This window comes from Amia ocellicauda, chromosome 9 (assembly GCF_036373705.1).
Source record: "Amia ocellicauda isolate fAmiCal2 chromosome 9, fAmiCal2.hap1, whole genome shotgun sequence".
Lineage (NCBI taxonomy): Eukaryota > Metazoa > Chordata > Actinopteri > Amiiformes > Amiidae > Amia > Amia ocellicauda.
Window position 1 is genome coordinate 24,822,263 of NC_089858.1, and position 26,079 is coordinate 24,848,341.

The 26,079-nt window shown below is 38.4% G+C and overlaps 4 protein-coding genes across 6 annotated transcripts in view; 3 read left to right on the forward strand and 1 right to left on the reverse strand.

Annotated features, from left to right (window-relative positions):
- The first annotated feature begins 39 nt into the window (after nucleotides 1-39).
- Nucleotides 40-2,438, forward strand: bola3 (bolA family member 3). Of its 2 annotated transcripts, none has more exons than XM_066713817.1 (4): nucleotides 40-213; nucleotides 434-608; nucleotides 856-944; nucleotides 1,159-2,438. In XM_066713817.1, the coding sequence occupies exons 2-4, from the start codon at nucleotides 503-505 to the stop codon at nucleotides 1,222-1,224; spliced, it is 261 nt and encodes an 86-aa protein (XP_066569914.1). In that variant the 5' UTR covers nucleotides 40-213; nucleotides 434-502; the 3' UTR covers nucleotides 1,225-2,438. The 2 variants fall into 2 exon arrangements, with proteins under 2 accessions (XP_066569914.1, XP_066569913.1); XM_066713816.1 differs by having other exon boundaries at nucleotides 482-608.
- On the reverse strand, nucleotides 2,435-12,593 carry LOC136759020 (interferon-induced very large GTPase 1). The gene is made up of 3 exons (XM_066713815.1): nucleotides 12,488-12,593; nucleotides 11,565-11,636; nucleotides 2,435-9,994 (listed from the first exon to the last, which is right to left on the reverse strand). Exon 3 carries the CDS (start codon nucleotides 9,951-9,953, stop codon nucleotides 2,931-2,933), a length of 7,023 nt encoding a protein of 2,340 aa, XP_066569912.1. The 5' UTR covers nucleotides 9,954-9,994; nucleotides 11,565-11,636; nucleotides 12,488-12,593; the 3' UTR covers nucleotides 2,435-2,930.
- Nucleotides 12,594-12,971: 378 nt separating this feature from the next.
- Nucleotides 12,972-17,422, forward strand: nudt7 (nudix (nucleoside diphosphate linked moiety X)-type motif 7). Its single transcript, XM_066713818.1, has 4 exons — nucleotides 12,972-13,112; nucleotides 13,616-13,772; nucleotides 14,211-14,369; nucleotides 15,497-17,422. Exons 1-4 carry the CDS (start codon nucleotides 12,982-12,984, stop codon nucleotides 15,845-15,847), a joined length of 798 nt encoding a protein of 265 aa, XP_066569915.1. The 5' UTR covers nucleotides 12,972-12,981; the 3' UTR covers nucleotides 15,848-17,422.
- Nucleotides 17,423-18,572: 1,150 nt separating this feature from the next.
- Nucleotides 18,573-26,079, forward strand: part of vat1l (vesicle amine transport 1-like) — a 49,320-nt gene continuing 41,813 nt past the window's right edge. For both annotated transcript variants that reach the window (XM_066713821.1, XM_066713819.1), the window contains exons 1-2: nucleotides 18,573-18,906; nucleotides 21,586-21,715. In XM_066713821.1, coding sequence (XP_066569918.1) covers nucleotides 18,692-18,906; nucleotides 21,586-21,715 — 345 coding nt within the window. In that variant the 5' untranslated portion in view covers nucleotides 18,573-18,691. The remainder of the gene's footprint in view (nucleotides 18,907-21,585; nucleotides 21,716-26,079) is intronic.

Genomic DNA, 26,079 nt, shown 5'->3' on the forward strand with positions numbered 1-26,079 from the left:
CACATTGCAAAAGAAAGGGCGGTGGCGCAGCGCAGCAGTGACGTCATATTCGTGCGACTCCACACTGCAGAAAAAGCGAATAAGTGACTTTGAAGAGACATGCCTTTTTAAAGGAACGATTAGTAGCTGCATTGACGTTATTTATTTCCCGGTGAGAGTTAAGCATTGGACTTCATCATGAGTTCGCTTGCCAGGCTACTTCGAAGAGGTGAAGTAAGTAAAGTCAAAGTCTTCATCTAGGTCAAGTGCAACTGAAGCCTTAAGATGTTATCATGTTCTAATTTTCTGTAGAAATCATTATTTGTAATATAAATTCCGCAGTACTACTAAGGAAAGCCGTTAAAACGTCAACGTTCATGATATTTTAAATATGACCAACATTTACCCTTAATTGTATTCCTGTTGATCTTTAGTACTTTTGCATTTTTTTCAGTGGTCATACAAAATATTGTAGTGCAGCACATGATTTTATTGTATCCAGGCTCTTTTAGTGAGAAGGCACATGCAAAGAGCGATGTCATCCCACACGGATGGAGAAGTACGCATTGTGCAGAGATTGAAGGAAAAATTCCCACAAGCCACTTCCCTCAAAGTTGTGGATATTTCAGGCAAGTACAACTGAGGAAATTAATAATGCAATATACAGTTTGATCTTTGATGTTTTTTTGCATGCTTTTTGCCTTTTTCTTTCTTTTTTTGTCATGAGATAAATGTTTAGGTATGTTACAAGTATTCTGTCTTCAAAGGAAACTTATTCTGTATAAGCAAAGTGTGCTTCTAAACCCTAATTGACCCTGTTTATTGTCACAGATATGCATCTTGGTTGTGTAAATGTAACGTGTATATTTTTTCTAGGTGGCTGTGGAGCCATGTATGAAATACACATTGAATCGGATGAATTTAAAGGTAAAAGAACAGTCCAGCAACATCAGCTAGTTAACCAGGTAATTTCTTCATTTGAACAACATTTATTTTCATTTGTAATATCAGTATTTGTTGTCAGTACACTATTGTATTAAATTAACTTACAAGTGTTTGGTCAACATAGAAATGTTAAGTTAATGAAAAGTTGTCTTTGTGGCAGTGTTTCTTCTGAGACATGTACAACTCAATGGCCCACACTGCTGTGTGAAATTGCATCTTTCCTTCTTTTTGTAGGCGCTCAAAGATGAGATCCAAGCAATGCATGGACTGAGGATATTTACTGCTGTTCCCAAACAATAGGACCAAGACAATTGTTCTGATTATGATGAAATTACCTGCCTGGCAAGTAGATCATGGACAAAGGACAGAAAATGAAGGCAAATAATGGAGAAAGTAATGAAGATCACAGCAGTACATGTAAACCCTGAAAACAAGAATAATTCAAATCTGGAAGGCTTTCATCATTACAGTTATTTGGTTTCATTTGTAAACTGGAGTTGTAAGCATTGTAAGGCAGGACTTACAAAATAATATATGTATAAATATATATGTTTCTGATTGTAACAACTATATGATTTTAGATATTTGTGGACAGTTGCTTCATAATGAGATTATTTAAATGTTCAAGTTTATATTATTATTTGTGAGCTGCTGCATCCTTCTGACAGGTCTGATAGTGACTCACAAATTCTGAATTGCAAAACACGCACACAGCAGCATTAGAGCGAAGACTAAGTTCAGCCTGTAAAACCAGCAGTCCAAGTTGTGTAGAAAGTCAGGAGTGGTACCGTCTATACCAAATTATATAATAATAACCAACAATTATTTGCCAAAGAAAAAATTCAGATTAATATGAAGATGTAATAAATATATGCTGTAATCTATATTTAAACAGTTCATGGACTGAAAAATGCACATTTTATTACTTTCTGTATGTATGGAAAGAATTACACTAAGATTAATGGAATTACACTTGAAGTGGTTGACAAGCTGACTATTTTATGTCTAGGGGTGGTTATTAATGGTTCTTATTCTGAAATGAGTGGAACTTCCTTTTTCAGCAGGGTGCAATGACTGTATCCTCCAGTATGGACCATTACCAGTAAAAACAAAAGAAGAGTGCTTAGCCTGTATGTTGTTCTTCCATGATTTCCCATTCTGTATCAGGGAGACAATAAAATCTCTCAAATGCTGTGACAATTCTTCCTTATTCATTATAATTAAATTTTCAAACATTTAATAAACAAGGACAGTTTACCATTCCAAATTTGAAATCTACATCTGGCCAAATAATGACATTTTGACCTTCATTAGAAGGAGACTGTCAGGTTGAAATATAGGTATTGTTTGTCCTGATGCAGAAAACTAAAACTATGGAAGTGTTTTAAGTGTATGGTCATTTGTACATGTTTTTGAGTTGATGTATTTTGCCAACACAGATGTGATCATTTTTATAGAGAGAGCTGCAGATTTGTAGGTGGATGTATATTTTAATAATAAAAGACTAAAGTTGATTCCTGGGTGCTTTATTTGTAATAATACATCAGTACATTTATGCAGTTTTTTGTTCATTGTATTTCACAACTAATTAATCAGTATTTTATCATTTAAAAAATTAGACCCCCTTACCCAGTATTAAGTATTAAAATTAAAGCATAAGAGCATTGAAGCATTGTAGCTCATTCAAATTAAAGATTCAGAAGTGTAATTTGCACACGTTTTAGCAAACTAAAAAAATCATGACAGATCAAACAGTACTAAAGTAACATTTCAAGTATGCTGTTATTGCCTAGTGGTCTCTTTTTGGGTAGGCTTATACAGACATCCAAAATGGTGCTTAACATGAAAGAATTAACATTATTTTCCTTTTTCTGACTATAATTCCTATTGCACTATCAATATGAACACATTAAGCACATTTACACACAATAAGGCAGCAATACTAAAATATGAACTGTAAGCATGCATACATTTGATCAATCTATGAGACTACTTCCTTTGGCATGTTATATGAGAGAATCCAGGTTGACTTTATAGGTGTCTTCCAGATCTTTTTTCACTTGCTGTTCGCTTATATTCCATCCCTCTGGGACATCAGCAGGGTCTCTCTTATATTTCTCAGCAAACTGATGGTTGAATCTATAGAAAATCCACTTCCAGTAGGAAGATGCACTGTAACTACTATCTGCCTGGATTTGCCATGAATTGTAGTATTCATTAACTGATTTGTATCTCCTGTACAACACATAATTATAGTCTGTGTCTTCATTGATAAACATCTCCCCCGAAGTCACTGATGTTGTGCATATTTCAGTTGATAGCTTTTCTGTAGCAGTATTTGCATAGCCACATAAGCCATCAGGAATATGGTACTCAGAGAAATGCTCTGAATGTTTTGGCCCTGCTCGTTCACATGGAACTCCACAAAAAGGACACTGCTTCTTGCAGTTAAGCAGAGAGTTGATTAGCTCTTCTGCTGGTTTAGTGGGCAGGTTAAAAAGCACTTTTGTCACTTCCCACTTCCCGATTTCTTCCTCCAGGGCTTTTTCCAGTTCGTCGATGCTGACGAGCACAGCTTCAGCAAAGTGTTTGATATTCCCATCATTCTGAAAGACAACGATGTCCAGTTTGTCTGTGGGAATCACAAGTTCTTTTTCCATTTTCTTTACAAAGGCTTCCAGAAGGTCCCCAATCAATGTAGATATGGTACAAGTGCTGGCATCTTTAATGGCTTCCTTTGCTGCATGTGTTATCTGTTTCAGGATGTGAATGGCAAGTTCAACAAATCTGGAGTTCCCATCAGGATTCAGAGTAGTACAATGTTTAATAACCCGGTCCTTTATCCAGTCTGATGCGTAGTCTTCATAATGATTGATGTAGCGGTAATACTCCTGGAATTGGTCTTCCTGCATCAAGTGCAGCAGAAGAGCAGCTTGAAAAAATTTGCTGGTGGAAAGAGCAAGGGAAGTTCTATTACATCTTACGTCTTCCAGTACAGAAGCTCCTAGATGTGTTTCAATTCGCTGCAATATTGCTGGCTTTAAACAGTCTTCACAAAACATGTCTGCCTTCTTCTGGGTCTGGTCACGCCTGCAGTAGGTGTCTTTGAAGATTTCCAGATACCTCTGTTTCTGCTGCTCAAGTTTCTCCATTGGGTCATTCTCCTTGTAGAACCTGTCTTGCATTTTCTGGAAACGGGATACAGCAAAACCACTGATATACAGTTTGAAATCAGCCTTGAAGTTTTCATTTAATTTGAAAGTGTCAGAGGAGTGATTCCTTACGAGCTCGTCGATGGTTCTCAGTGTTTCCCTGCAGTAATTTTGGTCATAATTCATGCCACCCTTTTCTTTTTCATCAAGAAATTGTATAATGTTATGGATGAACAGTTCCTTTGTTTGCTCAGCACATGACATTTCCCATCCTTGTATATGCTTTTTGATGAATAGAGGTGTTTTTGCTTTGATAGTCTTAAGATCTATATGATCCTGTTTGACACTGAATTCATCTAAGTGGTCTTCCTTAATCAGACTTGTTTGAATTGACACTGTATGGGCTTGCATTGTATCCCGAAGAGCATTCTCCATGTCAAGAACGATATCTTTTTTGCCAGCAGATGAATGTGGTAACTTTGAAGTTACCTGACGCCACATGTCTTCAAACTCCAATTCCAGCTCATCCTCTTGTAGTTCCTTTTTCTTTTGTTTGCAAATTGACAAGAGGATATTCACCTGGTTCTCAACCTCCTGCTGGTATCCTTTCTGAACACTGTTTAGTTCTAGCAACCCTTTCTGTCTGGAAATAGTATCCAAACATTTATCAATTGCACTGTTCTTTAGCTCCTTGGCTAAGATATCCAGACCAAGTTGAAACTCTGCCTTGTACCTCTCTATTAAATGCACATTATCCATCCCACTGCTGAAGTATGTTTCAAGTTTCTGTTTACAGGTTCCTATCTTCTCAGTTATTAATCTGTTTAGGTCCTGCTGAAGCTCTGGCAACATGTTGTTCACAGCAGACTGCAAGGCGTTCCCAATTTTGTTCTCTGACTGCTGTGTCCAAGAAAGCAGGTCTTTCCTCAACTCCCACTCCCACTCACAGTAACTTAGGGAAAGTCCATTGTAAGCCTCAGCTACTAAGCTGTTCCTGAAACTGAAAATGAAGTTTTCCTTCTTCACTGCTTTCCAGACATCTTTCATCCATTTGCTGAAATCTTGGATTGTGAAGGCTTTCCAGGCACTCTGACGTTGCTCCAGACAATCAAAGATGTACCGTTTTAAATCAAGGATGTTCTCACAATAGCCAGTGTTCACTGCTGCCATAGGTGGGTTGCCATGCCAGAGGCTTGCAATGTACCAGTTGTTCTTCGATGGGTTGTATTCCATAACATCTGCAAATGTTGCGTATTGCTCCTCTCTGTTCTCCATCCTTGCTGCAGATTTGGTCATTTCGTTGAGTTGGTCAAAGAAGTGTCTGCAGTCCCTGATGTTCCTTTCGTGGGCAGTCACATCTCCCACGTTTTGATGGATAAACTGGCAATGAGGTTTACGTCCAACTTCTCTCATCCGAATGAAGGCGTGTACTGCAATCTGTAGCACATCTTTCATCTCGCAGTAGTTTTCCATTGCCATGTTTATTAATGTCAGATCGCTTAATCCAATCACCAGTGTTGCTAGTTCATTGTCATGTTCATAACTGTCATCTTGTTGGGATAATTCGGGTGCTTTCAGCCCCTCAGTGTCTATTACCATTATGTAGTCACACCCCAGTTTATGTGTGTAGTCCCCTTTAACCTTGAGGAGCTGAATGAATGCTCCTCGGGTGCAGCGTCCACTGCTCACTGCAAACTGCAGTCCAAACATAGTGTTTAGGAGAGTGGATTTTCCAGTACTCTGTACTCCAAGAACTGTTATCACAAACATTCTGCTTCCTTTGTCAACTATATTGCCAAGCTCATCCAACACATTAGTGATCCAATGGATTGGAATGTTGGAAGCATCTCCATCCATTAATTCCAAAGGAATCCCATTGAGCATTAGCTGAGCTGCACAATGTGGCAGCTGCTGATATTCGTTTTTCTGTGGTTCTAAGCTGTGACTTTCAACAGCCTCATAAATTTGCCCCATTTCACGCAGTAAATGCTCTATCCCTAGGGAGCTTTCAGAAATAATCTTGTCAAGGTCTTTTAGCTTTTCATTTTGGACTCCAGACTGCTCACAAAGCTCCTTATACCTGTTGTGCAATATCCTCAGGTTCTTCCTTGATCTGGAATCAAGTTGAATCTTTAGCCACTGTAGAAAAAACAGTCTGGATTGGTCTTTGCTGTGAATTTCAGTGATGAACTTAACCATGAATTTGGACACTTTATTCCCAAGTTGTTGTTCTCTCAGTTTATTCTTTTTGAGTTCCAGATCAGAGATGTACTGACCAGAAGGTTGTGTTCCACGTTTTTTTAAGCGATTCTGTTCTTTGTCAATTTTGGACCATTGTTTCCAGTGATCTCCCTGAAAATGCAGATTCTCTCTCCTAAACTGTGCCACATCTTCTGTTTCTATCAAAGAGAGGATTTCTTTCACATTCTCTTTGCCCTTTTTGCAATTTTCAGTATCTTCATCCACCAAAAATGAATGTCTCCTTGCAACATCAGCCATTTCTTCTAAGCTCAATTTTTTCTGATCATTTCTTGTTGAAGGTAGGATGCCTTTTACCCTTTCACGAAGATGGGTTATGAAGTCTTTTGCAGATATTCCAAATTTAAGAAATTGTTTTTTTGTCAAATTCAAGCAAAGAATCAAATCTTTCAATTGACTTTTGGTTTCAGCTAAATCCTGAGCACAGGGAGTAAGAATAAGGAAGAGTTTTGACTTTGAATGTGACAGAGATTTCAGGATATCGTTTTCTTCTTTGCCAAGATTCCCAACAAAAATAAAGATGGCAGAAGAGACTTCGTTTAAAAAATTGAATTGGTTTCTGTGGTTTTTAGCATCTCCTCGAAGGTTGATTACAGCAAAGGCATCTGTGAAAAAATCTAATGTGGCATTTCCACTGGGAAGGTACCAGCAAATTTCAGCGAGTCCTTTGGAGATTTTCCTCTCTACGTCACCTTGCTCCATAGAGCAGTTAACAAAGTTGTTGAGCTGACCATCACTCAAAAATTCATTTAGCATCTTTGATTTTGATACATTGCAAGCACCAAGTCGAACAAATGCTACTGTTGGTATAGAAACGTTGACCATATTATCTTCTGCAAATACTTTGCTCATCACTTGAGAAGACAGTGACCATTTTTTCACAATGCTTCTCAAGGCCCACAGGAGGAAAGTAGTGTTACCAAAACCATTAGGCATCAGAAGAGGAAGTGCAAATTGGCACATGGCCATTTTGCACATCAACTCCTGCTGCAAGAATTGGTCAGAACACAGTATGGTCAGGACAATGAGGTCAAGAGGATGGATGGAGGTATCTGAGGATACAGCTGCATCTTGGAATAATTCATCGACATCTAGAGTATCACACTCATTTGTCTCATTCCTCTCTTCCATAGTATTTTCAGACTTTTCTGGGACGTATGCTGCTTTCCTTGCAGTAGAATGAACCATGATAACTTTTCTGATAAAATTCCACATAATTTGGCAGGACTCAGTGCTGGTGTGATCCCTCAGCGAGTCTGCTCCAATTTCCAGTACTTTGGATATTGTGAGTTTCCCTGGATAGTATTCCTTCACTCCCAGTTGTTGCAGAAGTTCTTGCATGGTAACATCATGATCTTCGAAGACCAAAGGCGATTGAGGGGCTGCCCCAGCATCTTCCTGATCCAACTTGCTCAAAAGATCACCAATCTCCTTTTTCTGCTCAGAAGCCTTCTTTGCCCCTGTGGAGAGTTCATTTTTATAGAGACAAGTAAGTTGATCTTTGAGGATTTTTAAGTCAGTTATCACAGTGCCATGTTCAGTGAAAACGGCTCCTTTCACCTTTGGAGACATCTCTTTTCCCAGCTTTGTGCACATTCTTTGAACTCCAGCAATGCAATCAGTTTCCTGCCAGCCATACTCTGTTAATGCGTTTAAAGCTTCCAAGATTACCAAGGCTTGAGCCTGTGCTAAATGTAAAGATTGCAGTGTTTCCACAATGCTCTCCATTTTGTCCATTTGACTGAGAAGGAAATCCCAGTCTTTAAATGACAGAGTATATCTGGAGTTCCCACAGGGTTCACTGAACACTGGGTAGAGAATCCCAGTCAACAAAATACCTGCATTATTTTCTTTTCTCTTGAGATTTAGCTGTAGAGCATCAATTATTTTTTGGAGATCTAAGCACAATTTACGCTGTAGCTCACTATCACTGGGGTCAGCTTTTACAAACTCCTTCTTTGCTTCCTTCACATATTCCTTTGCAGTTGCGAAAGTGTGGACCCCAAGATGTTTTCCCACAACTCCAGAGTCCTGAATTTTCATCAGAATCTGGGAGATGTTTGGGAATTTATTCACTTGAATGAGTTTCATAGGCTCGAGTAAGTTTGAAATCATTATTGACAAATACATTTTGTTTTCAGAAGCCTTTATGCACATTGCTGCTCTTTCAATGAAGACCTGTGCCTCTCGATTGCAGATAAAATATTCATACCACAGTGAGTCTGAGGAAGGTTCGTTTACTTTCAGAGATACACACTCAGTGACGTACCCCTCACAGCTTTTAAGGAATTCTTTGTCAGGTAGCTGGTTCCAATTATGAACATTTGCTAGTTTCTTCTCAATTTCACTTATGAAATGTGCCTTTGAATTCATTAAATGCATGTCAAACAACTGAGTCTCCCTTTCCCAGCACTTCCTCAGGGCTCTTGCTAATTGTTGACAATTGCCTAAATCACTTATATGGTTGCACAGTATATTCCAAATTGGCTGTAAGTTGTCAATGTGGCCCCTGTCAATTACATGCCAAGTTGCTGGATGAGAAAGCAAAAATGTTTTCCACTCTGTGAGGTCTGCTGCTGTAGCAGAACCACCAATTTTACGTATAGTCACTTTGGTGTTTTTCAGTTGTTCATCCGTGTAGCTGGTACTGATATTACAAGATGAGGAGGTTCTCAGAATGGAATTGTCAAGCACAACTGTTCCAAAGATGTCGAGGTTGGTAGACATGTTGATGATGTCATTCAGTATTTTGAAGCTGCTGTCCTTCTCGTCTTGCTTGAACTTTGAGGTTTCTGCTTTTATCTCATAAACACCCCCAAAGGTAACCATACCGCAGTTCACATGTGACCCGTATGACTGTAGAAACTCTGTGCACAGTTTGTGGTTCAGGTCATCTGAGTTTTCATAGTTAAGGGTTTTCTGAAGCTGCTTAAGGCTTTCTAATGCTGGCTCTGATAATCTAAGGTTTTGTAAGTGGATTTCACAGCTTGCTGTTGGAACAAATGAGTATTTAAGAACAGATGCATAGGCTGATTCTTTGTTGGATGACTTGGTTGTGTCTTCCAGCTGGGATGAATCATGCCCTGCCTTGACAGCCACACTAATGCCCCATCTGTTTACCTTAATGCCACCAGAAATGCTGAGGCCCATTCTGTTCACGCACTGCTGAAAATGCTGTTCCTGGTTTACAGACTCAAAATTAATGGTCAAATCCTCCATAACTTTACTGGAGCCAACAAGTGTCACTTTCTCTGGCACATTCAGAACCATTTTTCGCTCTCTTGACAGCTCCTGCAGATCCTTGCTTAAATAAATCCCCTTCAATGCCAGGCCTCCAGATGCATTGCTTATCACCTCAGTACCACCTATGTCTACATTGGTGGGTACAGAAGTCTCCAATTCTTTGAGAAAGTTCTTCAGGAAGCCTTCCAGTTCTTCGATAGTTTTATCTGGAGAGATCCACTTGTTTGGTGTTGCTCCCAGAAGAGTGCGAATCTCCTTCTCTTTGCTCTGCACCTCTGTGTTTTTCCTATCCTTGCCGTTTAGTCTGAGCTCTGAAATTTCTTTCAGTAGGTCAACGACTTTCTCACACAATAATTCCTGCCCTTGTGCCTCCATTTTGAAAAACAAAAGCTGTATCTTTAAGAAGCTGCCTGCACCTAAACAGTTAAAAAAATAATTGTATTACCACTTAAACAAGCTACCTGAAGGTAAATAAAGCAGAACTCATATTTTAGATAGAGGCACACCTTTAACACCTTAAACAAACTAGATGTAACTACAACAGTGATAACTTCCAAAAAGCTTCAAAACTTTTGCAGTTGTGAGTTTCATGGAGAATATCTGCATATTATATAATAAGTTATATTAAGTATTTGGACTGCTTCATGAAAACTACATCTACAAAAACAACTTTGAGAAGAACATTTTGAAATAATATTGGTTCAATTACAAATACACTCACCTAAAGGATTATTAGGAACACCATACTAATACTGTGTTTGACCCCCTTTCGCCTTCAGAACTGCCTTAATTCTACCTGGCATTGATTCAACAAGGTGCTGAAAGCATTCTTTAGAAATGTTGGCCCATATTGATAGGATAGCATCTTGCAGTTGATGGAGATTTGTGGGATGCACATCCAGGGCACGAAGCTCCCGTTCCACCACATCCCAAACATGCTCTATTGGGTTGAGATCTGGTGACTGTGGGGGCCAGTTTAGTACAGTGAACTCATTGTCATGTTCAAGAAACCAATTTGAAATGATTGGACCTTTGTGACATGGTGCATTATCCTGCTGGAAGTAGCCATCAGAGGATGGGTACATGGTGGTCATAAAGGGATGGACATGGTCAGAAACAATGCTCAGGTAGGCCGTGGCATTTAAACGATGCCCAATTGGCACAAAGGGGCCTAAAGTGTGCCAAGAAAACATCCCCCACACCATTACACCACCACCACCAGCCTGCACAGTGGTAACAAGGCATGATGGATCTATGTTCTCATTCTGTTTACGCCAAATTCTGACTCTACCATCTGAATGTCTCAACAGAAATCGAGACTCATCAGACCAGGCAACATTTTTCCAGTCTTCAACTGTCCAATTTTGGTGAGCTTGTGCAAATTGTAGCCTCTTTTTCCTATTTGTAGTGGAGATGAGTGGTACCCGGTGGGGTCTTCTGCTGTTGTAGCCCATCCGCCTCAAGGTTGTATGTGTTGTGGCTTCACAAATGCTTTGCTGCATACCTCGGTTGTAATGAGTGGTTATTTCAGTCAAAGTTGCTCTTCTATCAGCTTGAATCAGTCGGCCCATTCTCCTCTGACCTCTAGCATCAACAAGGCATTTTCGCCCACAGGACTGCCGCATACTGGATTTTTTCCCTTTTCACACCTTTCTTTGTAAACCATAGAAATGGTTGTGCGTGAAAATCCCAGTAACTGAGCAGATTGTGAAATACTCAGACCGGCCCGTCTGGCACCAACAACCATGCCACGCTCAAAATTGCTTAAATCACCTTTCTTTCCCATTCAGACATTCAGTTTGGAGTTCAGGAGATTGTCTTGACCAGGACCACACCCCTAAATGCATTGAAGCAACTGCCATGTGATTGGTTGGTTAGATAATTGCGTTAATGAGAAATTGAACAGGTGTTCCTAATAATCCTTTAGGTGAGTGTATAACTGCCATAATAAAAAATAATAATAACAGTAAAAAACTTTAAACATACCTATATTATCAGCAGGACACGGGAAGCAGTGCAGTGCAGATCTAGAACATATGGATGTTGATTTCTAGCCACCTGTGGAACATTAAATCTGTAGTTATTTTAAAGCAAGATAAGTAGTGAATTGCATCTAGCATGCAGCAGTGTAGAAAAGTATTTTACTTCCTTTTTTGTGTAGACATTTGATGCTTATAAACACATCTCACCAACACAGGTTACACAAACTCCTTCATTGTGCATCACTGAAAAACACCCAGTTAAGCTTTGAATAGAAATCTCTCTAGAAAGCTGTGTTCCTTAGTGTGAGGAGTGCGATATTTAATTGTTTCTTTAGCTGCCTACAGGAACCAAGTCAGGTAGTCATATTGATTCCACTAAGAGATACCAAAGGCAAGAGGTTTATGGCGATAAACACATTGTCCAGGCCTACCTCATATCCTTTAGCTGTACTTTTTCCACAGCAAACTAGATTACCTACTTTAACAAATACAGCCCAGTTTAACAACATGGCTTAACTGATCTTTTAAGAAATATTATATAACACACACAAACTATAATAACCTTGTGTAACTCCATACTTTCCAGAACTATTAATTTGTTAACCAGAACTCAATGGTATTCATTCTAGGTGCAATATAAGGAAGTGAGTTTTTAGTGACAGGAAAGGAAACTTAAATTTGCACTACGATTTAATTTAATTGATTCCATCAGCATTCTCACATAACATTATATTTTAAGCTAAACTTGACTCAACTATAATATTACATTAAAATATAAGTACATTAAAAAGTATATATATTTTAGAATATACTGAATATAAAAGGAAACAGGCACAGGAAACTACACTCAAGTAGCCAGAAAAAGCCTGATTCAGTTTAACTTTAATAGCTCTAATTAAGTTTTGGAGATCCAAAACATTTGCTTACCTCCTTTTTAAAAGTAATTTTTGGGTCCAGAACATCTTCAGGTTAAGGTATACATATTCAATAATTACCCAAGACTGCAGACTGATCTTTCAAGTAGCCTATTTTCTTGAGACAAAACTTTGAAACTACTTTCAGTATCACTTTCTGTTTGACCTAAGCCCATACAATATGTACACTAGTATTATACTATCAACTGCATCACATTTTTTTTTGTGTGTGTATATATTATACATTATATTGTTCATATTAAAGGGATAGTATTAGTGCACTGCGTTCCACTGAACCATTTTAAAGTTAGGCTACTTCATGAGCAAACACCTTAATGCAATATTTTTAATTTGTAATGCATATTTCTAAGTTAACTGAACATCATACATATAGCCTAACCTGCACATTAAGTGACTTGGGTTTTCTATGCTGTTGTTTGTAGTGTTGATAATGTGATATAGTTGACCTTGTGGTTGTTTTCTACCGTTTCCAAGCACACATGTAGTATGTCCCTCCGGCAGATGGCACCACGCTGTACGAGCCGCGCAATTTCACTGTCTCTTCCGCCTGTCGTGGGTCTGTCCGGAGGAGAGCACGTCTGTCCGCCGCGCTGTCTCGACACTGTAGGCGCCATCGAGTAAGCATGGCTTTGTTGCGTTGTAATCATTCATGTATAGCTTCTTTAACATGTAGACAGTGCATTGTTTAGGGCTAAGCCATAACATCAGGCAGGTGGAAAAAGTGACCGGCCTGCTCACTCGCTCTTGTGTCTTTCCACGTCGACGTTTTGTTAATATTAGTTCTGTTATATTGAACATTGCATTTCAATATACGTCTTTCAGCTATACACGTACCTTTCACTTTGGTTATAAATAAAAAGCACGATCTGAGAGTGGGGTTGCCTATCGTTTTGCTCGAGTTCAGAGCATGCAATTCAGCAGTCTGTATTCATTCTAGGTGCAACATGTTTATTGGTCGTGTAACGTATATTACAGGATAACATAATATATACGAAGATTAAAGTGTGGATTTTCATCCGACCAAAGCACTCCTGCGACATTACCCGGTGACAGCACAGGGGGGCGATGTTGTCGTGCATTTGCACTTGTCTGCTGTGACGATGACTCTGCTTGTGTTTAGGATGAGCATTGCAGAAACCACCAAGGCCATGCTGAAGAAGTATGAAATCGGAAGCAAATTTTCTTACTTGTCCTCCCTGCCAAAGGCATCTGTGCTGATTCCACTGTTTGTGAGGAATGGAGAACTGCGTGTACTTATGACTGTTCGGTCACAGGAGGTTAGTGTGCTGTGCTACTGGTTTATGGCATACATATCAGTTCTTATCCCCAGGGAGCGCTTAAGGTTTAGTGGTTGCAGACTGAGTTACACTCTATCAGGCAAGAAAGGCAGTACTTCTGTATTTAGTGGTGGGAGGATACATATAAACAAGCAAAAAAACATGGTATGAAATGCAGTACACATGTTGACATACTTAGCCGTGTGTATGATATATCCAATCTCTATAAAGACCTATGTCACAATGCACTGCAGTTTTGTGTACTTCATGAAGGCTATGATCCATTTTTCATTATGCATTGTGCTGTACACTATTATTTCAGTTAAATATGCCATTTCCTGAGTTATATAATTCCTCTTCAGGCCACAGTCTGTTTTTCTATGAAGTACATTTTTATCCCATAACCCATTTTCTTAATTTTTTTGTTCTTTCTCTAAGCTAAACACCAGTGGCGGGGAAGTGTGTTTTCCAGGGGGAAAATATGATCCAATGGACCACAATGAAATAGACACAGCTCTCAGAGAAGCTGGAGAGGAAATAGGTTTGCCACCAGATCAGGTAGAGGTTGTCTGCAGGCTTTTTCCAGTCATGAGTAAGGTAAATATACCTATTTTAATGTACAGATACGGCCCTGAGATATATGATAGACTGAATTCTACCTGCAAATTCACACATATATACACATACACATGCATACAAACACAAACGTCTTCTACTGTTTCAAAATGCAGAGTCCACTTTTTAACTAATATGAAGGAATCTGTAAATGTTTTGCCCTGCTGTGCAGTTGTCTCTTAAGATCATCGCTGAAAAACAAAAGGCACTGTCCCTGACCTCCAGATAAACACACTGTTCTACGCAAGCCTGTTCTTTTTAAAATGATTATTTCTGCAGAATCACTAGGTCTGACCACCAGCTCTCCTTGATCGGATGCTCATTCTGCTGATGTGTGCTACTACAAAAGCCTAGTGATGGGCTATGCATGCATGAGTGAAAGTTCCCTTTTCTAAATGTTCTCGGCTGAAGAGTGTAAACACCTCTGTATGTAGGAGAGAGCAGACTTCAGACAGGACAGTTGCCCAACGACTGGTGAGCAGTGCCTGCAGAGCTTCTTAGGATAGGCTGGGTTTAATGTCTTGAAGAGGATAGGAAAACAGAAAAGCTGTGCAATGTTTATTCATGAACATTTTCCTGTCCGAAGAGAATTAATCATTGCAATTAATCTTCCCTAAAGTCTATATAGCTGGAGCCAAGTGATATCCACTTAGGTTTCTGTGGCAATTCTGCTGTTTCCACTTGGGCTACACAAGCATTTGCAGGGACAGTGTCAATGGCATCGTTCAGTCACGGAGCACGCACTACCCAACATATCAGAGAAATACGCTGCAGAGTACCACAGTAACACATTCCTAATTCTTTACCCATCGAGGTCCTACATAATTCATTTTTTAAAAAGACATATATATGGTCTGCAAACACTCTCAGGACTATGCTTTTCTTCCACTTCAGTCTGTGGTGGCAGGTGTTGAGAATGTATTTAAATCTCTTTATTAAAAAAAAACCCTGCTAGGGTGTTTAAACGTCTTGAAGGAATGGGAGGCAACATTAGACAGCTGTTCTGCCCATATGTGCATGTTTATGACGTGCTTGTAAAATCAGAAAAGAAAACTTCCGGATGATTCTTTCCTGCAAAGCATATCCATTTGTTTTGTTTCCTCTTGAAGACAGGCATTGTGGTGACACCTGTAGTGGCTTTCATCAAGGAGTCTTTCCAAGCTCAACCCAACCCAGAGGAAGTAAGCGATATCTTCTCTGTTCCTCTGGACTACTTCATAAACCCGGCTCTCCACACTTCACATGCAATGCCTGGCCAGCCTGTGCGAAATCATTTCTTCACATACCAGGACAATGAATCGGGGAAATCCTATCTGATTTGGGGACTAACTGCAACCTTGGCTTTACTTGTAGCTGTCTTAGCTCTGGAGAAGAAGCCTAGTTTTCCAGTAGGCTTTAATATTGAAGACCCGTTGCCTCACTTCCAGCGCAGTCTCGATCAGTGGAGGAGCAGGCTTTGACCTTTCAGGTGTCTCGTAACCCACCTCAGACCCCCAGATTATGGTAGACTATGAACCTACCATAATGCTAGCAGTACATAATACAATTTTAAACATGATCTAACACTACTCTACACTTTTAATACTTTATTTCAATATTTTATCCGTAAGTATCAATGTAATATTTGCCTTTTGTATGAAATTTAAATAATTGATATTTAATATTTGTGTTCAGGAATCCAGCTCTTCTGTCTTTCAAGTGAACGTTCATACAGTCAAGCTGTGTTCAGGTTATACATCTAATTCAATACAAAGCTGAAAAAAGCTACCCATAATATTAATAATAATTATAATTATAAAAAATAGGAGGACCACCCCCCTAGCCCACCATTCAAATATCCTCCAGCAGCCTGATTTTCCTTCAGTTTCCCGAACAGGGCCAGCTGTGTTTAGCTTCCAACCTGTGAAGACAACATCTGAAGATATGAGCCTTCAACACAGTACTACTGCTGGCTAATTGAATTTAAAGTTTACATGAGTTATGATACATCCTATATAAATGTGTGTCATTCTTTAGCATTTCCTTTGTTTAAAATCATAAGTCATCCTTATTATTTTTGTTTTCCATGAAGCCATTTCAAGTGGAAATAAAAGTTAGGACAACTGAACTTCACTCGGCGCAAGAAAGGGTGTAATTTAAAGCAAGAGCTTTCTGTTTTGCGAAGCACCCTGCCGGGTAATGGGACATTATGGGTGTAAATGTAGGCAATTACCTTCTAATGTCTGTGATTAGAAATTTGCCTCTTGGTGACTAATCTTTGCAATCTTCTCAGGAAATATGGAGAAGGATTATTTTGCTGCAGTGGGAATTAATTTCAGTAATTTAGAAAATGTGTTATACAGTGTAATACATTTTCCTATTAAATATAAATATATAAATATTAAACATATATAGAATGCAAAATATTGCTTCTGATTCTGTCTCTCTAACACAGTGTGATCTCTGCCTGTCGTAAGAGATTGACTTGACGTTCACAACGATTTGTCGTTTTCAACTCCAGTGTCTGCTGACTTCATTGCATGTGGCTCCAGCACAAGACTTGTGTTTGCACTTCTATTCGAAGTCTCCTGGCCCGAGGTAGTGATGCACAGGCCACTGTTTATTTAGTTAATAGGGTTGCCATGGAAACAACATCACCAGGCTGCAATACTTGTAGCCATAGGCGTCACTCGCTGATGAAGAGCGGTAGATCAGAGATGTAGCACTTGGAGAGAGAAAAAAGTGATCTCACCTACTACTCAGCATTGAATAGTGGATTTAATGGCCCTGAAATAACACACAAACATACCTTTCGTATAGCATTATCACTGCAGCATGATATATCTGAATATTTTTATAAATGATGTATTTGCATTATTGATAATTACTTAATGTTTCTAGTATATTATGTTTCATAATATATGCACTATATATTTATATTATTTGCATGATATATACAATTGTATTAAGTGTGATTTACTGTAATACATTATTATGGAATGGTACAGTATTTTTATCAATATTAATAAAAACAGAACTCATACATTTTTTCATTATTTTCCCCAACTTCAGCTACTTATTATTTGCAAAGTTAAATGTTCAATTTTAGAAAGAAAATTTTCAAAATGATGATTTATTTACTGCTAGATGTATTCATCATAGAGCTTTATTCTGCAGACATTAGTGTTTGATAGGAAATGGCTTTTTATTGCAGCACTAGAAAAAAGTAGTCCTTTGCTATGGGAGGTAGCTTACGGCATGAGCCATTAAATGGTGTTTGAATGAAGATGATTCTGCAAATGTTTTGTTCTTCTCAACACAATAGTTGCCATAATGTGAGGTGAAGCACTGTGCTAAAAGCATTGTCCTAGAAGACATAAATGAGGCGAGTCATTAATCTGCAAATTTAAACAATACCAGAAAACACCAATCAACAAGCATCTGGTATTTTGAAAATAGGAACAAAACAAATCAAATCAAAGGTAGTGTCCATGAAATAGTGTTTACAACTGCAGAGCTATTAATAAGCATGTAGTAATTGATTTCTGAGATTAAAAAATGCATATATATATATATATATATATATATATATATATATATCGAATTTCAACAGATTAGTTAGAATGCCAGTATGTAAATATTCACTGTTAAAATATGTATTCAATTAATAGTAGTATTATATTAATAGGATTAACAATTGTATTCATTCCTGGAATGGAATACATATCAAATGTAATTGATTGTTTTACACAGAATTGAAAATATCAAGAATTGTGGTCAATGACCAAGTCAGTCCCTTGTTCTAAATGCATAAATATCGAAAGACACTGATAGAGTCAGCCTTTATATTCACATTTCAATTGAAAGTAAAATGAATGAAAGAAACATGCAGATCACAGCGCCTAAAAAAACAATTAGGGTTTATAATAATGAACGCCGATGCAATAATCGTGTAGAGGGGTATTTGTATTATTGCTTATTGAAATCTGTTGATCCCATAAATTAAACCTGCAGAATGATTTACCAGGGAAAAAACGCAAATATGACAGAATACACAAGTGAATAAAACTGAATTCAAACAACACATGATTGAACCGTGTTAAAAGTGCAAGTGGCTGATGAAGAAGTGCGTTTCTGCCGTGTCTTGACTGCACGTTTATTTTCAGTTTTACGGTAATCACTCGCCTGTAGGAGAGAAAACATCAGTTCAGCCATTGCGTGTACGCGCCGTGGCTCCAGACCTGCGCAGCACACCGGGTACCAGGAGGGGCAGGGATAGCGCGGCTCTAGGGCATCTCTGGCGTCTGCAGAAGCAATTCACAGACATGGCAAAAGAAGGAGTGGAGAAAACCGAGGAGACGGAGCACATGATAGAGAAGAATGGAGGAAAGGAGCAGGAAAGTGTCCTGGCTGTCGTGGACACCAAAGAGATGCGAGCCGTGGTGCTCACCGGCTTCGGGGGGCTCAACAAACTCCGGGTCACCAAGAAGGCAATGCCCGAACCACAGGAAGGGGAGGTCAAAATCCGCGTCAAAGCATGGTAATTTGAGATATTTTAAACATTATTAGTATTATGGTTGTATGATATAAAACTTCACAGAGATAGGCAACATTTCATTTTCCCACCACGTAGTTTCTGCGCTTCACATGTTGCAGGTCACCGTTACACCATGGTCGCGTTCATGTAGCGCAGAGTTCCGCAGTTCTGCGCAGATTGGCAGATTCCCACCGATCCCATTGGTGGATAACGCAGACCCGCGCAGAACTGCGGACATCTGCGCTACACGGACGCGACCTGTAAGCGCACGACGGTCCCTGCTGGTAGCGCTGGATGCGGTGTGGAGCACAACTCCGAAGTTTGCGCATAGAGTAGTAGCGCACTAAAGTGCATTAACGAGTAACAAATACCTTAAAATATTGCTACTTGTATCCACCATCCATATCCCGACCTCGTATATATAAATATTGCATGTTGTAGAAATTATGTAACCACGCAAACACATTTAGGATATTATGGGATTATATTGTTTCCAGCGCTCCGTTTGGAGTAAAGAGAACGATAGTAGCTTCTGTGCACATTATGAAAAGAAAGGTCAGTTTGTATTGTTTATAAAGGTCAGCCATTTCTTTCATCCAAACGAAACTATGCAAAATACATTGTCTGAATTAATCCTACCCATACATATAATTAGGCATCAGTGTCCTAAAATTTGGAAATATTGGAAAGTCAACATTGCTTTTTTTTAAATATGAAATATATAATATACCCCCCTTCTTAAAAATATGGAACCTTAAAGTGATATTTAAACAGGTTGATGCATTTAACGCAGACATTTGACATTTCTTCCCTTATACACCCATAAAGTGTATTATTAGAAGATTATGAATCATAGCTGAAACCTATTAAATGAGGCCTTAAGGAGAGTCTCTGGATGTATTGATTTGTTCTTGTCTTTAGTCTGTGTTTGTCATTTCTGACCTGCACTGTGTGGAAAATGACTAACAGGCAGCATTTAGTTGAACAGATCATGTATTCTGTATTGATGTCTTTTCTGACAGGGAGGTGGATGACGGTGCTTTGAGAGAAGCAGCCCCAATCTGACACAGTACACCTTTCATATGTTCATATGTTTTTGATACCATTAATGACACCAGAACAAAGTAAATCCTATATCAATCTGGTGGGGATATTTGTATTTTTCAACAGAATGTTTTAACACAATACCTTTTCTTGAAGATTATTATGGGTAGCTCTGGACTGCCTTTGCATGTTGTCTCCAAAAGAGGGAGTTAAGTCAAGCAGTCAGGTGAGAATTGACTTTGTGGTTTACCAATTTGCATACATGCTATGTGAAAAAAAATGTTATCTGTTGATCCACCTTTACTAAAGAGATCTATGGAGAGCAGAATACCAGTCTCCTCTTCCTCGTATCTTAAATTTGTGGGCTATTGCTGATAATGTAATATAATCCAGTGTCTGTTTTGTTTGCTTTCCTCCCACACACTGTTTCTGAAGGAAGGCTTTGCTAGAAATAATATAAGTTGACATTGGACGAATAGGGATTTCGAGGCAGTTAATTTAATTTTCCATTTTAGTTTTTTTCCCTTTGTGCTCTGGAATAATTTCTTCTGTAATGGCTGTCCAGTTTAACTTGGATATAATTATTTTTTATAATAAGGCAATGTTATTTTAAAGGAAAGGGCCTGTTCTTCTTTATATAACAAATTTGCAAGTAAACCCCCACACACACCCACCCTGTGTCCTTGGAAGTGTAACTAAGAATGAATGTGGCATGTTTTGTAGAGACAGTTAGAAAGGGGCACTTATTTGTGTATGAATGCCACAGCTAATAGGCAGAATAATTAATGCCTGTGCTTAACATTTGTTTTTCTCTGTAGCATATCCATTTAGCAATTAATTGTATTATCCATGTTCTACTGCTGCATGCATTCAATGGTTTTAACTTATTTATTTGTGCTTTAACGCAAGGCAGCAGCGTTTTTGCGGAGCAGTCATTAAAGGCATATTAGGTAAACCTGCACTATGATGATACAGAATTGTTTCCGAATTTTTATTTTGCTGAGGTGCTTATGTGCTTATGCTAGTACTGGCACTAAAACATTACCGTGCACAACAGTACAATGCTGCTGCAAGTTCACATCATACTACAGATTAGTCTTTTTTTACAGTTGACAAATTATTGTTAAAACTGCTGTGGAGTCAAGGCCCTTTTCAGGACCAATCTCTCCAGTGACGAAAGGATTTGTGGGTGTACCAAAGGCAATGCTGGATTACATGTTCTGACTGCAATTTAACTCCCTTCCTTTGCTTGATACATTTCATGGCCAAATTTCAAACCAGGTGGATGATCGCAGTTTCAGATTTCTGCCCTTACCGTTCCGGTTTGATACCTCACACAGCTCCTCCCCCATTCTCCCCTCCTGAAATAGAAACATCTATACATATCAATTTACTTTTCTGTGTCCTTGATTATTTGCATAGTAACTTTGTCTTGCTTTTCCAAAATATGGCGTTTCTATTTTGGAATTAATGTGCCTGCGTCAAGAACAGCATTTCAAGCAGAGTAACTACTGAGAAGCATCCTCCTCCACTGGCACTCTCAGAGCAAAGATTGGCTTTCAAGTACAGCTGAACTCTGTCATATTGCTGCTTGTACTCTCATTTGAGTTTAAGAGACATTTAATTATTTTTTTTCAGTGGCTTGAACTTCTTAGACTTGATGGTTCGGCAAGGAAATATTGATAACCCTCCGAAAACCCCTCTCGTCCCAGGGTTTGAGTGCTCTGGGATAGTTGAAGCTCTGGGAGAAAACACTAAAGGATTTGAGGTGAGGGAATGCAAGAGCCTGTCTTGAAGCACCAGCCGAGTTGTTTAAAATTTTAAATGTATTTGCATTGAGAATAATAATCGTGTGTGTGTATGTGTGTTTGTGTATGTGTATGTGTATATCATCACCATCAGCCCATATTGATCCACTGCTGGATGAAGACCTCCCCAAGATGGTTCCACTTGCTTGTACCTACAGCCTCTCTTTTCCATGTCACACCTGCAAAATTAATGATTACAATTTTTCCATCCTTGATGTGGTCATCTTCTAGGTCTTTAAGTTCTTGGATTCATTCAGTAGCTTCTATTCTCCAAAACATTATATATATTTTACTTTCAAGGATGGATCTACCACTATACAAGTATTTTCTTTAAATCATAAAAGTGGAGATTGAATTGTGTAATAGAGATTAACCAATTAAACATTGATTCACGTTGTCTTTGGAATAATGTTAGAAACCAATTAAAAACAAAATCCCCGGCCAGTGCAGCCTTCACCAGATCAGCACAGATAAAAAAAAAATCTATTCCTTTTAAAGTAATGTCTTTGAGCTTGCTAACTCCTAACTGATTTCACAGCAGGCTAAGTAATCAGGTTTTCTGGAATTATACGGTTGTTTAAGAAAAAAGAAAAATGCACTGAATTATTTTCAAAGTCTTACACATTCTAACACAAGTTGTCAGTGCAATTTAAAATTGATGTTAGTTGAAATCAAATGTTTTGGATGTTATAATAAGCAGGAAGAGTAAATAATACAAACACTGTACAACCTCAGTGAATTAATATGTTTGAAAGCGCTATAAACGCCATTCTTTTAACTAACTCCTACCTCTCTCATTCTGTTTCAGCTTCTATGTGGCTTACTATAGCTTGTGTCTGTGGAAAACACAGGTTCAGATGTTTAGCTTTATAAGCAACAGTATCGCTTAAATTCTGTGACATTTAGCTTCAAACGCTTGCTATTTCTCTGTAACTGGTTGGGAACCCTTTTATGTTTCTTCATCAATTGATTTCTAACACCCAGTCTTATCACTGTCAGTGACTTGAATTCTTTCAACTAATAGCTGTGTTTTAAGGACTCTCAAACCACTACTGTGTTTTATTCCATTCCTCTCACTTGTCATTGTGGAAATAAGTCAAGCAAATTAAGTGCCATTCAACAGAATCAATAAGAGACTATAGGGGAGCTATCATTAGCTCTCTATAAACTGAATTCATTAGGTCTATTTTTCCTGTTTGAAATATCGTTGATAACAAACCCACCTTAACACAGACGGGAAGATAAGTACAGGAGCAAGGTGTGATCTTTTAAACCAATGTGTTGTTAATTGTGAGCCTTAAAGGGATACATGTACAGTTCCTAAAATTATGGTTCTATGCATCTTTGTGTTGCAGTGGTGTATTAGTAAGATGTAGACTATAGCACTCTTAGAGATCGAGTATGTCATTTAAGTAACGTTTAACATTTAAAAATGTAATAATAACCAAATAATAATTATATTTCTTAGAAGATTCCCTTATCCAGGTTATGTACAATTACCCATTTATACAGGTGGGTATTTATTTTGTCCAGCGCACTAACCACGACTCTGCTGCCCATAATGTATTTTTGTAGTTTTTCTACTAGCCAGGAAGTTATGACACAACCTATCCTGAAACTCTGAAAGACCATACATGTTGGCTTTTGACATTTGCTATGATAGAAAGAGTGCTATACATCAATTATACCAAGACGCATAAAACCATAATTTTAGTAACCGTTCATGTTAACTTTTAAGTGCGTTTTCTATAGTACGTTACCCTGGGTAAGGGCTTCTGCTAAGACATAAATAAGATTTAGTGAAAGCCTTGTGTAATTTACTTCTTGATGTTCAGCATGTTGTTTGTTATGAAACCATGATCTAGCAGTATCTCTGAATCTGGTAGCTGCAGGATCGATCATGGATACAAATTAATTTCCTTTGCAAATGATCTCTTTCAATTTCCTTGATTTCCTTCAATAAAAACATTTTAAAAACTAGGCACCCATCTTGTAAGTTACATATAATCATTTGAATGTAGACTCTTTTTACAGCTTGGGTAACCTCCGTAATCCAGTAAACATGAAATACACAATTGTCTCTTGTGCGTTCAAAACTGTGCAAAAAATCAGATAGGCTTATTTCTCTGAAATTCAGCACTCATTCCACAGAATTGTTAATTCGTGCTTAATCAGACTATTAGTGATGCTGCCAGCAGGCAATCTTCCAGTTCAAGCATGGCTACCTTATTCACAGTTTGTAATTCAGCAGGATACATGCAGACATTGATTTTCTTCTGTGACTGGAGTCCTGTAGGATCTTCCTAAGAATTCTTGTAGGAATCCTCCAGGAGTTGTCTTTGTTAGATGGAGATATGATCACTTTATTCATATGATTATGGTGCCATGCCCCAAGGCAGGTTTACATTACTCAGAATGTGGAAGGAGAATAAAAGCACAACCATGTTTCTTCCATGTAATGCTTTAAAGAGCTTTTTACATTCTGCAAATAAAGACACAATTTTTCTTTTTGTTGTCAGTATATTTTGCTTCCATCCTTCTCCTAACCCATAGACATGCTCATGTTGAAAGCCTGACATTCCCAGTGGACTAATAAATATTCCATAATTGCCTTTTCTACTGGAGGGTGCACTGCACCTTGTATAAGTCATTTTATTAAATCGTGATACTGTCCTTAAAGTTATATATAAAACAAAGACTTCAACACATGTGTAGGGTTTTCAAATCAGCACTACCTGAATCACATCAATAGTTTGATGTCCATCCCTACCCTGTCACTTTTGGTAACCAGTGGGTTCCAGCTCGATTGACCTGCTGGCTGAACTTCCTCCATCATTAATTTGAGTGATCTTCTCTCAGAGTTATATCAGTGCCACAGGGTTCAGTTCTGGATGAGTCCACAGGTTAAACTGTAGTTATCTGTATACAAACATTAAAGTGGCATCATTTCAATCAGTCATTTGCAAGTCTTTACTTAATCTGGCAGTGGGCACAAGGAGCAGACCCCTTGAAGATGGAGATTAAGTGAACGGTTTTGTCCACCTGAGAAAGAAATTAAGCCACTGGTTTTCAGAGAAATCAGACACTGTTTGGTGCGTTTTATGTGGTCAGAATTGAACTGACACAGGTTTTTATAGCACCTAGATTGTGTCAAAGAAACAAAGATGATTCACTGCTGCTATCTCATGGCTGTGGTTTGTTTTATTGACAAGTGAGCAAAAGACAAATGTACACAAATTGGTTAGCTGTCAATCTAGAAAGAAGTTTGTATTTTTTTATATTCAAGTTAATCTCCTTGGTGTTTTGTTTATCTTTCACATTTCATAGAAATGTTGTAACCTTTAAACTGAAACGGTCATGATATATACTTCAAGGTGGTTGTGAGGGAATTCAATCACCGCAGGTTTACTGAAGGTAATAGCACTGACTGAAACAGACCAGCAAGTGTTTATACCCGCAGTTCTGGGTCTGCCTTTAGGATGATTGAGATGGATGCTTGTTAAGGTAAATTCGTTTTATAAATATTTCACATGGTTTTCGATCCCCGGTCTCTGTAACACTTGAGTTGTGTTCTCTGTGGCCCTCTGGCCTATGCTAGCATTGCCATACTTTCCTGAGCCCTGTAACCTATAACTACACACATCATGCTATATCACCATGCCTTTTGAAAAAGTTTCTTTTGAGCACCTGAAAAGATGCAATGTACCCCGATGGCACACAGCCTCCAGTGATTAAGTGTGATTTTTTGTGGATCGGTGAAAGTGGGTGTGTGGTTAAATGAACGATTCTGAAGCCTAATTGCCTAGATGTGTAGAATACATTTTTCGTCTTGCTTTATACGCACGGAAGCAGATGAGGTTTTATGTACAGCAGGCCGAGACATTGATTTTAGGTACTGGGAAAAGGCTGTCTCAGAGAAATGAATCTCCTCTGTGTGTTAGGTTATTGTGAGACTTCATAACCACTAGGTGAAGCTCAGAACCAAATCATATCTGCCTTGGTCACTACTTTATTCTTCAAAATTGTTATCACTGACTGTGAGTGAATGAGACACGCTGATCTGGGGTGGGTAGGGGCTGCTGTTCAGTATAGATTTTACCTTTGAATGGTCATCATCACTATTCAACTATCGTCATATACACAATAGTTTAGATATTAAATGATTTAGTACTTAAAACTGAAGAATTAAACTATGGTCCGTAATATACCACCAGAGCATTTTAAGGTAGATTTTGAATTTTTTCATACACTCTTATTTAAAAGATTAATTGCATAATTGATAAAACTCTCTCTGGAAAAAATGCTTTGGCAAGTCGAGCAACAA

Coding starts and splice junctions, on each gene's coding strand:
- bola3 (XM_066713816.1), top strand. CDS start 178: ATGAGTTCGCTTGCCAGGCTACTTCGAAGAGGTGAA. Junction 214..481: donor GGCTACTTCGAAGAGGTGAA/GTAAGTAAAGTC, acceptor TATTGTATCCAG/GCTCTTTTAGTGAGAAGGCA. Junction 945..1,158: donor AACATCAGCTAGTTAACCAG/GTAATTTCTTCA, acceptor TTCTTTTTGTAG/GCGCTCAAAGATGAGATCCA.
- LOC136759020 (XM_066713815.1), bottom strand. CDS start 9,953: ATGGAGGCACAAGGGCAGGAATTATTGTGTGAGAAAGTCGTTGACCTA.
- nudt7 (XM_066713818.1), top strand. CDS start 12,982: ATGTCCCTCCGGCAGATGGCACCACGCTGTACGAGCCGCGCAATTTCA. Junction 13,113..13,615: donor GACACTGTAGGCGCCATCGA/GTAAGCATGGCT, acceptor GCTTGTGTTTAG/GATGAGCATTGCAGAAACCA. Junction 14,370..15,496: donor TTTTTCCAGTCATGAGTAAG/GTAAATATACCT, acceptor TTCCTCTTGAAG/ACAGGCATTGTGGTGACACC.